Source organism: Periplaneta americana, chromosome 6, assembly GCF_040183065.1.
Source record: "Periplaneta americana isolate PAMFEO1 chromosome 6, P.americana_PAMFEO1_priV1, whole genome shotgun sequence".
In the NCBI taxonomy this organism is placed as follows: domain Eukaryota; kingdom Metazoa; phylum Arthropoda; class Insecta; order Blattodea; family Blattidae; genus Periplaneta; species Periplaneta americana.
Window position 1 is genome coordinate 102535700 of NC_091122.1, and position 12739 is coordinate 102548438.

Here is a 12739-nt window from a genome sequence, read left to right on the forward strand (position 1 = left end):
TACATGACATACAATCAGGAAATAGTATAAAACTGACAGTGAATTTATTTGTGGCAGTGAACAACTGGACGAGCATAATCCTTGGTACTGTCCCATGTGCCAAAAAAATCAATGCGCCACCAAGACTTTGTCAGTATGGAGATATCCGGACTTCCTCATTGTCTATCTTAAAAGGTATATGAAAATAATAAAATATGTAATTTATTATTATGTGTGTTAAAGTGCAATGTGACTACTGTATTAACACAAAATAGTAGGCACTCAGTCCATAATTACTGAAAACTGTTGATCAAGGACATATTGAGGGGTAGGAGCATATAACCCATTTAACCAAAAATTTTGCTTCTCTAGATAAATGTTCTAGTCTACAAAGAACTGAAATACAAAATATGGTGAAAAACCACTGATTGCTAGATTTGGTCTTCATGCCCTACCTTAAAATAGTAGAGAATACATCACTGATATTGATGGTCAATGATTCTTTGTATAGATTGTATTTAAATTTGTGTGAATATTTTAATGTTTCGATTATAGTCATCTTTGGCTATTGTTCCTTACAATCCATATATGCTATTTACCACCATTAAATTCTATTATCTAAATTCTTTCAGTACATCAGTACAATCATGCAGAACAAAGAAAAATCACATTTTGTGGAGCATTGTTAGTCACATTTCCACTGTTTCTGTAATGTTGTGAATGTCAGGCCAGGCATGGATCTCAAGGAATTATAGTTTAGACACTTGAATGGTAGTTATCACTGATAGCCTTTATACAGGGTGATTCAGGAGTAATAGTAAATATTTTAGGGGATGGTACAGCTCGTGCAGAAGATCTGAAAGTCTGTATTACGTCACTTGGATGGGAGAGAAAACTGAGTGAAAATGACAAAAGGGACACTCTAAACATCCAATTGAAAATATTAACCTCTTATCATAGGGTGCTAGTCAGAGTCCTCAGTTCTGTTATCCTGTTCATTTCATTGTCACAGCTGAAATCATCATTGTCATCGTCACTGACACCACAGAGTTTTATGATAATGAGGTCTATGACGTCATTGGAAAATAACTTGCTTTCCATATAATAATTTTCAATTTCTCTTTAACATTTTCACAAAGAGAATGCTAATTCGATTTATTTTAGAATAGTAATTCCCATATCACTGCTGAGCTTTCGAAATTAGTACACCATTTGAGACAAACATTTAATCACCTCCTGCGTGTATCATTTCTAGAAGTTCCTTGCTAGAAGTCCTGCTGAGTTGTCACTCCAAGACTTGTTGTGTGGGTGGGATGACAATGTGTGACTCACTGAGATACACGATATTTCTTCCCCTCATTCGATAATTAGAAATTCACCTCAGGGAGTTTATCCTCCTTCGTCTAATATCGTATTTTTAAACAAATAATGGCCTATTAATTGGTTTCATTTTCTTCCAAGAAAATCCCAGGTTCTTTTAGCAGAGTTCTACCATTGGTATTACCCCTCTCAACGCCAATTTCGTCTTTCAGTTTCATTCTTAATGCAGTGACTGTTGGAACATGTTTCTCGGTGATATGAAAATCATACACTATCCTTCCACTACACTCTCATCAAATGCGTTTAGTTTCAAGACACTCCTTTTAATTATTTTCTTCTCTTACCCAACATTTCAAAAGAAATACCATTACCACACTCTAGTTTCCTCATTTTTGTCATGGACACTACCATAGGACACGCCTGTAACCATTGCCATTTGCTGTCGAATTTTCTATAGAGGGATTTCAGTTCCTTGAGAAACATCTTTAGACATAAACGCCAATACATTGTTTATAACTTCTTTTGGTTTGACTATGAAGTTTCTTCCCTTTTAATTTTGAAATAACTGGAGCTATTTCATTAACAATTGAAAGACATTATAACAAAATCAACCCTTGTCAAAATTGCTATTTTTCAAGAGAACAATAAAAATAAATAGAAGAACACATGTCAGCTGTTTCTGTACAACTGGTGTTTATCCTTGTGGCTATTGCACTTCACATGTATCATTTTTGGAGTCTATAAACATTTGAAATAGTAGCAAAAATGTCCTTAATACAATTTCCTCAAAAGTGGCTAGGCCTGTTTTTGTAATAATGTCTTCAATTGTAATTTATAAACTTTTAAACTAACTCTACATAATATATACAGTAGCGTGCCAATTAATCCGAACAACGTAATTACTTATGTAAAACACTCAAACAGGATAAAAAAAGGATCTAAGACATACCTCAGTAATCTATGTGGCCTCCCTTGTTCCTAATAACAGCTCTGAGACGATTTGGCATGGATTCCACTAATTTCCCACAAATATTCTTCATTTCTTCATCGCGAAACCATACACCAATGAGGGCAGAAATCATCTTCTCCTTTGTAGAACAATCCATTTTTTGCATTCTTCTTTTGCAAATTGACCACAAGTTCTCAATGGGGTTGATGTCGGGTGAGTTGCCTGGCCAGTGGAGTACCTGAATATTCTTCTTGTTGACGAATTCTGTAGTTTTTCGAGATGTATGGCATGGTGCCAGGTCTTGTTGGAACACACCTCTGCCATCCGGAAATGATTTTTGCAGCTTGGGTACGATTCTGGTTTCCAATAAGTGAATATACTGTATTTGTCAGAATTCATTATTCCCTTGATAGGTATTAATGCTCCAGGCCCTTCATGTGTAAAACAACCCCAAAACATTATTTTAGGGGGGTATTTGGGTGCTTGTTGGAGATGAGCTGCTGTTACTTTTTTGGATCCTTTCCGTATGTAAGAAACACGGTGGCCGTGGACCTCGAAATGAGACTCATCGGAAAAAAGTACATTCTTCCAGTCATTCACTGTCCAGTGTTGATGTAATTTTGCCCACATTAAGCGTTTTTTGCACATAACAGGGGTTAGCAGTTGCTTCTTAATAGGCTTACGAGCCCTTCCTTAAGCTTCCAAAAGCCTACGCCGCACTGTTGTGACGTGAATATTCGCCCCAGTGGTAGCCATTAACTCGCGGGTTAAGTCGACAGCAGTTAGTCTAGGATTTAATTTACTTTTCCTGACAATTAAACGATCATCTGCAGGTGAAGTCTTCCTTTTCCGGCCACAGTTTCCTTTTTTCTGGGGTGTGATGGATCCAGTCTCCCTGTATCGTATTATGATCAAATTAACAGTAGCCAAACCGATGTGACATTCTGCAGCAATTTGCCTCTGTGTCATAGAAGAATGCTCTGCTAATGTTATAATTTTAGACCGTTTTCGTGGAGTTGTATCCATTTGTGAAGACGACAGAATGTACACAGGATTGCAGTATTAAGTCTTCAACACAACTGAAATGCTTATAAGTACTAAACGACAGGCAAAATGTCACATATTATAAAAAAAATAATGACGACAGACCTTCAACAATGGAATTACACGTATTATAGATGTCAATTAAAGTGGTATGAGCAGCTGTGAGGCCAACAATGACAGAAAATGTAAAAATATGTCGTGTTCAGATTAATTTGCACGCTACTGTATACACAATTTAAATACACATGCATACACACTTTTAAATTCTACCATTGAATATTTTTAAAACTTCCATAATGTAACACAAAGTGATTCACTACAAGGATCTATTAGGGAGTGAGTGAACAACTGACTGACAAGAGAGAAATGTTTTGCAAGTGGACTTATGCCTGACCAGGAATGAATACCTGCCTTTTAAATCTTAATGGTTGCGAGGCATTCCAATCTTTCACGGAAGCTGTATTATTCTGAGTTAAAAGTTCGTATAAACATGTGTCCAATTTTCAATGTATGTGAAGATATAGCTGTTTAAATATTATGTATAACAAACAAGAAGGAACAACAAATGATTAACTATGTATGTACAGCTCATGCGGAAGATCTGAAAGCCTGGTCTACGTCACTTGAGAGTGGGAAGAAGAGAGTGAAAACGGCAATAAGCGCGCGCTAAACATCGAATTGAAAACATTGAGCTGCAAGTACAAGTCCTCCAGTTCTGCTATCCCGTCCATTTCACCATCACAGTTGGAACCATCATTATCGTCATCACTGATACCACCGAGACTTATGAAACTGGGGTCTGTGATGTTATCAAACAATAACTTGCGCTCTGTATTATATATATATATATATATATATATATATATATATATATATATATTAAATGTTGTAACATTTTCACAAATAGGACGGCACTTTCAAGATTCGCGTTTACGAAATATTTAACAGACGAGGGTTTGTGCATTTGTATGAGTTGGTGTCAACAAATCATCACTGTAAGCAATGACCTCCTTTTCAAGTCATCCCTTCATTACAGTTGTTAAATTTTTTAAAGCAACATTATGGTAAGGAGTGATATCAAATACAACAGAATTCGAGGTCAAATTTGGAATAAAATTCTCTCGAATCCATTTCTCATAATTAACTTGGATTATTTGAGAGTGATAATCCCCAGCAGAGGATCAGCAGGGCTGATCATATTATGAAATTTAAATGCAGAAAAAGAACAGACACAGCAAAATTTTCCTTTATTAACCACACAATAGTAGATTAGAACAGCTTACCTGCGGCAATCTTTCAGGGTAGTTCTCTCAAAATCAACACATTTAAGGAAAGGTTGGAAAGATTAGACTGAGATTTTAATTGTAGATGCAGTGTAATTATCTAAGTTGTGACATGTAATTAATTAAGTTGATATGTAATTAAGGTGACTTGCAATTAAGTTGACAATAGTTGGGTTTTATAGAAATACTGTAAATTAGGTATACTTTTGTTTATAGTAGAGGTTATTTATGGCATAGTCTTCATTTATAGTCTTAAGTTTATTGCATTTATTTATTAATAATTAGAATTAATTTTGTGTTTATTTTATGTATATTATTTACTGCTGTGATTATTTGTAATTATTGTAATGTCATTGTATATTATAGATCACTGCCACCAGGTATATATCCAATTGCAGTGTTAATAAATACATACATACCTCCTGAGATTTTGAAATTAGCAGACCATTAGGATCAAACCCCAGCTCACCTCCGACTTGTATTACTCGTAGTAGGCACTGTGATATAGAAAATATTTCTTTTTTCAGCTCAGTAATTGGAAATAATATCAGGTGATGTATCGTAATAATATGCCTAATATCGTAATTTTCAATTAATAGCGACCTACTTGTTTTTCGTTTCTCCCAACAATATCCCAGATTTTAGCAGAGTTCTAACACTAATATTGGCCTATTAAAGCCAACCTTCGTCATATGCGTCTGGTTCGAAGATACTCGTTTTAAATTATTATTCTCTTCTTATACAGTGTTTTGAAAGATGTACCGTTGCCACTCTCAATTTTCCTTGTTTCTGTAATATTTTTCACACTGCTGCAGGACACGCCTTTAGCCATTACTGCTCACTTTTGAACTTTGTGTATAGGAATTTCATTTCCTTGAGATATAAACCCGATACATTGTTTATAATTTCTTTGGTTTCACTATGAAGCTTCTTCCCACTTAATTTTGTAACTGCTGGAGCCATTTCCCTTACTAGAATTTTGCAAATTACAAACACTTAAACAAACTCTATATACACAATTCAAATACATACACAGTTATAAATGCATCCACTGAATATCTATAAAACTTCTCCAAAGTAACACGAAGAGTCGAAAGAGATTAACTACAAACACCTATCAGCGAGCAAATGACTGACAAATTTTTGCAAATGGACTTTATGCCTGACCAAGAATTGGTACCTATCTTTTAAATCTCGATGGTCGCGTGGCTTTCAGATCTTTCGCAGAAGCTGTACGTGTTACTCTTCTGAGATCATCTGAAGGTAGCACTGTACGAAGTGGGTGTAGAGAAACAGAGCAAGTTGTAGTTTTTTGAATGTGAGGTGTCAGGCGACACATAATCTCTAAATCTCACATTCTCTGAGTGATGGCTCAGCTACTAGTGATTAAGCACATTGGCCACCAAGGTCTTCAGATCTTATTCCTGTCTATTTTTGTCTGTAGGGATGGATGAAAGGCGAAATGTAAAATTACAAAGTAAACACAAGGGATGAATTGTTTGCTTGCATTATGAAAAGAGCTGCCCTTACAAAGACTGACAAGACAACCTCAGAAGAGCAAACTTACTGTTCTTATCAGAGCAGAAAAGTTCATTGAACTGTTGAAATGTATTGATACTATGTAAATCTATACTATAGTCGTGTCGTTCTTATTTCCGGCAGCCAATCATGCCACGGGTCGGCTACATTTAAACATGTGCATCATGTCATTCACTGCTAATGATGTTATTCACTTCCTAAGGCTGAATATAAACGTCCGCCATTTTGGTTCTTTCATTGGCGTTTGCAGAAAGCACATGAGGATGCTATTTGCCGCACCGGTAAACATTATCATGTCATAGCTCCTTTGAAAGTCAATCAATTGCGCTGTAACTTTTAGATTCATAGATAATGTCTAAGGAAAGCATAGAAAAAAATTGTAAATCAAAATCTTTTCTGGAAAGTGAGAAAAAAATTATTAATTTCGAAATGAGCCGTCCAAAATAGACATTGACATGATAAGCAACAAATTTTTTTTATTTTTCGCGTTAGATAGGGGGTCAAAGCAAGAGAAATGTTTAGAAAGAATGGATATTTCTTTTAAAAGTGGCTGCTATTCAAAATCTTTACTGGTTTGCAAGTTACAGCAAGTTAAAGAAATGATTTTTGTGTGTGTGTGTGTGTGTGTGTGTGTGTGTGTGTGTGCGTGCGTGCGTGCGTGCGTGCGTGCGTGCGTGCGTGCGTGCGTGCGTGCGTGCGTGCGAAAATATTTTCATTGCTTAAGATTTTGATTTATTTATTTATTTATTTATTTATTTTTATATAAACATGATATGCGTAATAAATCACTTTGTGATTTAAGACGGCGCCCATACCGTCGGATCCCGGCCAATCAGTCACTCATCCGAGTGCACCTCAACACATGTATGGACTTCGGTCCTGCGTTCATAGACATCTATGACGTAGTGCAGAGGGCGGCCACCAGAGGGAACCCAAGAGATGGAGCTTAATCTGAGACGATTCTGACCGACGTCGGGGTTGTATCCGGCGTGGCTTAGTGGATAAAGCATCAGCACATAGAGCTGAAAACCCGGGTTCAAATCCCGGCGCCGGAGAGAATTTTTCTCCGTTCCATCGCTCTTTCATTAAGATTTTGAGTTAAACATGAGTTTTGAAATGTAATTAAAATCTTTCTAGTACATAAATAACATCTATGCTGATTAAACACTAGCATGACATACAGTAGCATGCAAATTAATCTGAACAATGTAATTACTTATGCAAAAACACTCAAACGGGATAAAAAAAAGGATCTAAGACGTACCTCAGTAATCTATGTGGCCTCCCTTGTTCCTAATAACAGCTCTGAGACGATTTGGCATGGATTCCACTAATTTCCCACAAATATTCTTCATTTCTTCATCGCGAAACCATACACCAATGAGGGCAGAAATCATCTTCTCCTTTGTAGAACAATCCATTTTTTGCATTCTTCTTTTGCAAATTGACCACAAGTTCTCAATGGGGTTGACGTCAGGTGAGTTGCCTGGCCAGGGGAGTACCTGAATATTCTTCTTGTTGACGAATTCTGTAGTTTTTCGAGACGTATGGCATGGTGCCAGGTCTTGTTGGAACACACCTCTGCCATCCGGAAATGATTTTTGCAGCTGAGGTACGATTCTGGTTTCCAATAAGTGAATATACTGTATTTGTCAGAATTCATCATTCCCTTGATAGGTATTAATGCTCCAGGCCCTTCATGTGTAAAACAACCCCAAAACATTACTTTAGGGGGGTATTTGGGTGCTTGTTGGAGATGAGCTGCTGTTACTTTTTCGGATCCTTTCCGTACGTAAGAAACACGGTGGCCGTGGACCTCGAAATGAGACTCATCGGAAAAAAGTACATTCTTCCAGTCATTCATTGTCCAGTGTTGATGTAATTTTGCCCACATTAAGCGTTTTTTGCACATAACAGGGGTTAGCAGTTGCTTCTTAATAGGCTTACGAGCCCTTCTTCCAGCTTCCAAAAGCCTACGCCGCACTGTTGTGATGTGAATATTCGCCTCAGTGGTAGCCATTAACTCACGGGTTAAGTCGACAGCAGTTAGTCTAGGATTTAATTTACTTTTCCTGACAATTAAACGATCATCTGCAGGTGAAGTCTTCCTTTTCCGGCCACAGTTTCCTTTTTTCTGGGGTGTGATGGATCCAGTCTCCCTGTATCGTATTATGATCAAATTAACAGTAGCCAAACCGATGTGACATTCTGCAGCAATTTGCCTCTGTGTCATAGAAGAATGCTCTGCTAATGTTATAATTTTAGACCGTTTTCGTGGAGTTGTATCCATTTGTGAAGACGACAGAATGTACACAGGATTGCAGTATTAAGTCTTCAACACAACTGAAATGCTTATAAGTACAAAACGACAGGCAAAATGTCACATATTATAAAAAAAATAATGACGACAGACCTTCAACAATGGAATTACACGTACTACAGATGTCAATTAAAGCGGTATGAGCAGCTGTGAGGCCAACAATGACAGAAAATGTAAAAATATGTCGTGTTCGGATTAATTTGCACGCTACTGTACTTTGAAATTGAGAAAAATGAAAAGAATGTCTTAGTAGTCTAATGCTCCAATTCCAAAACTGTCTACATCCATTCTTAACAATTTTCAGGAAACGCCAAAAACTGATAACTTTTTTCCTAATTGTTTGCAGTGTTCGTCATATTTGAAGCTTATTTATGGAAGGAAAGAGGGAATTTAGGCACAACATTCATTAGAAAATTGCTAGAGGCATTTAGGTAGATGACAAAACTGCCATTGTCCCAATTTAAAAAAAAATGGATTTAGACAGTTTTGGAATTGGACGCTTATATGGTATTACTCTCACTATTATTATTATTATTATTATTATTATTATTATTATTATTATTATTATTATTATAACCATTATCACCATCAATATTATGATTATTTCATGGAATGAAGTTCTCTTGTTTCATATTCCTCCCTAGCATAAGAGCTAACCCACTTCAAACTGATCAAGAGTTGACATTGTTATCTCTGACTTTTTTAACTTTTTCGGATATGTTTAACATTTTACTGAGTCTTGGGCTTAGATGAAAGGTAAAAATATATTTATTAATATGGGAATTTATATGCAATATAGTCCACACCTGTGGAGTAACGGTTAGCGTGTCTGGCCGAGAAACCAGGTGGCCCAGGTTAGATTCCCAGTCGGGGCAAGTTACCTGGTTGAGGTTTTTTCCAGGGTTTATCCTCAACCCAATGTGAGCAAATGCTGGATAACTTTCGGTGCTGGACCCCGGACTCATTTCACCGGCATTGTCACCTTCATCTCATTCAGATGCTAAATAACCTAAGATGTTGATAAAGTGTCGTAAAATAACCTACTAAAATAAAAAATATATATATATATGCAATAAAAATATGGAAATATGAACGCATTTATTCATCAGCGTTAAATCTTTGTCGCCTTCTTCCATTCAACCAGGTCTATAAAAAATAGAAGTACAAAAGTAATAATAATAATAATAATACCGTAATAGTTTCGGTGGAAGATAAGGCAACAAGCACTTAATTTATTTGATTTTATCTAGCAGCATTATTATTATTATTATTATTATTATTATTATTATTATTATTATTATTATTATTACTATTACCTTTGTATCTATATTTATTGTACACCTGGTTGAGTGGAAGAGAAGGCCACAAGCTCTTAATGTCGCTGAATAAAAGTATTCATATTTCCGTATTTTTATTGCATATAAATCCCCATATTAATAAATATATTTTTACCTTTCTTCTGAACTCAAGACTCGGTAAACCAAGTAAAGTATTAAATGTATCTTAAAAAAGGAAGTCAGGCGTAGCAATGTCAGATCTTGATCTGTTTGAAGTGGATTAGCTCTTCTACTAGGGCACGAAAGTGAAACAAGAGAGCTTCATTCCATGAAATAGTCATGATGATGATGATAATAATAATAATAATAATAGTAACGGTAATATCCATGTTAAATTTAAAGACTACTATGACATTCTTTTGATTTTTCTCAATTTCAAAGTATGTCATGCTAGTGTTTAATCTGAGTAATGTACTAGAAAGATTTTAATTACATTTCAGAGCTCATGATTAACTCGAAAACCTTAAGCAATAAAAATATTTTGAAAACAAATTTGAAATCAGAGTGATGATTTCTATGAAAATCTGCAGTTCTAACAGACTAAGTTGTCACTCTGCATATGTAAGTTCGTATTTCTTTAACTCTCCGTAACTTGCAAACAGTAAAGATTTTGAATAGCAGCCACTTTTAAAAGTAATTTCCATTCTTTCTAAATATCTCTCTCGCTTTGATCCTCTATCTAAGGTGAAAAATAAAATAACTCTTCTTGGGTTCTCAGCCAGGTGAGTTGGAGATTTGCTTCCAAGCTTTTGACGGCTAGCTCTGCCATCTTCTTCAGGGAATGAAGTGATGTGGGACCATGTCTAGCCGGTATATATGCAATAGTAGGGCTTCCCGCTGCGGGCCAATCAGGAGCTAGTTCCTAGTCCCGACCGCCAGGCGCATTCTGGTTGATGGAAGCAGTAGCCAATCAGGAGCTACTTGCTGGTCCTGACTGTCTGCCATGTGCTGGTGGTCTAAGCGTATTGATGGCAGGTTTCCATGCTGTACTCAGCTGTAGACCCCCGTCTCTGTTGAAATTATTGCCATCTAGCTGGATTTCGATGGCTTCCTTGATAACCAAGTCCCAGTAACCTTATGTCTTGTCCAAGATGGTGGTGGTGCCGAAATCTATCTCGTGACCAGTTTCTAGGCTGTGTTGGGCTACTGCAGATTTATCGAGATAATATAGTCTTCTGCTGTGTTGATGATCCTTGCAGCGTTCCATAATGGTGCGTCCCATCTGCCCGATGTAGCATTTCCCACACTCAAGGTATTTTGTAGACACCAGTGTCCTAAGACCAAGGTCGTCCTTAACTGGTCTCAGCAAGTTCTGGATCTTTGTGGGCGGCTTATGGATGGTCTTAATCCCGTGTTTTCTTAGCAGTCTGCCAATCTTGCCTGAGATGGGGTAATAGAACGAGATGTATGCCATGCCCTTCGTCTCCTCTTGTTCCTCGGCAGGTGGTTTGTCCGAAAAGGCCCTTTTGAGGGCCAAGTCGATTTCCCTGTTACCAAAGTTGTTCTGTTGGAACGTCCTATGTAGGTGATGGGGAGACATCCGACTTTTGTCACTTCTTTTTCACGGATGTCTCCCCTTCTTAGACATTATCATCTCCAGGAAGCCAGATGGCACACTGGGTCGCAGCGTATACAGGAAACCTACACATACCAATCTATATCTGAATGGACGCAGCCACCACCACCTGGCACAGAAACGACTCTTCTGCACAGGGCGAGAGGGATTTCGGACAAAGAGAGTCTCCCTTCTGCGATCCATATTATGGAGTAAAAATTAGTATTTTTACCGTTGAGCTGAGTTATTCTACAAAGTGTCACAAAATGGTGTTTCTGCGCTCTTAATTTACCCATATTCGTTTCCTGTGTTTCTTAAAATAATATTTATGTACCACATTCATTTTCATGATGCACAACTGGGAGAGTTGGCTCAGACGGTAGAGTTTGAGACTTACATTCGGGAGGTCATGGGTTCAAACCCTGTGGCAGACTGATCTAACTGGAGTTTTTTCATGGTTTCCCTTAGTCATAAAGGCAAATACCAGATTGAAAATTTATATGCCATGATTCATCACTGCCTTAATTACCAATATGATAAACATTAATCAAAATCTATAATCAGTTACATGAACACAAGCCATTATACACACAATAGAAATAGAAACTCAAGTGTAAAATCCCTACTGGTATACTCACACTTCTAAACACACGACATGACCACAGATGTTAAAGTGAGTATAAATAAACTTAACAAAGAAAAAAAAAATATGCACAGTGAGCCCAACAAAAAGTTATCTTCATACACAATCCATTGTATATTGACATTATTGAATTGAATTTTAACAGAGGGGGACACTATGGCCCAGCACTGCGACCTGTTAAGATCTATTGCGCTGACCCTCTGGTGACGCATTCCCAAACCACACCAGCTGACCACACTAAGGTTCTCTGTGTGACCAGGTTTCGAGCAGGCAGCCCCACTCGTTCCTAGGCCAGTACTCTCCATGTGTTGCCAGCTGGTGCTCAGGGAATGCTATGGAATGATAACAAAATGGAGAAATGGTGACAGAATGATGTAAATGTCTAATTTGGGGAAAAACGGGAGAACCCCGGGAAAAACCCCACCTGCGACACATGTCCGCCACAAGTGTCGCTATGGATTTTTTCAATGAAATCCCAGACCTGGCCAGGAATCAAACCCGGGCCGCCTGTGTGACAGTTTGAAGGTCTGACCATTCAGCCACCGCAGAGGGTTATATTGACATTAATTTGGAGTGACTTATTAAAGGATGCATTCAACATTATGTAGAAAAATGTTAAACGAATTATTCTTGCACCAAAAAACGGATGTTCCTTGAACCAAATGATCTTATTTTAATTAGTTGCATATGTTAGCAATTAAGAAACATGTTAAAGGAATTATCCTTGCACCAAATGAGTGCTTTCTGGTCCAAAATGATCGTATTTTAAT

General features: G+C 37.2%; 1 protein-coding gene and 1 non-coding gene across 4 annotated transcripts in view; both read left to right on the forward strand.

Moving 5' to 3' along the window:
- Positions 1-12739, forward strand: part of LOC138701583 (uncharacterized) — a 64722-nt gene that overhangs the window by 44401 nt on the left and 7582 nt on the right. For 2 of the 3 annotated variants that reach the window (XM_069828618.1, XM_069828619.1), the window contains exon 14: positions 58-174. In XM_069828618.1, coding sequence (XP_069684719.1) covers positions 58-174 — 117 coding nt within the window. Of the gene's footprint in view, positions 1-57; positions 175-3879; positions 4058-12739 lie in introns of those variants that run through there. The other variant, XM_069828620.1, reaches the window with a different exon arrangement.
- On the forward strand, positions 7098-7169 carry TRNAY-AUA (transfer RNA tyrosine (anticodon AUA)). The gene has a single exon. It is a non-coding gene; the product is annotated as a tRNA-Tyr (tRNA).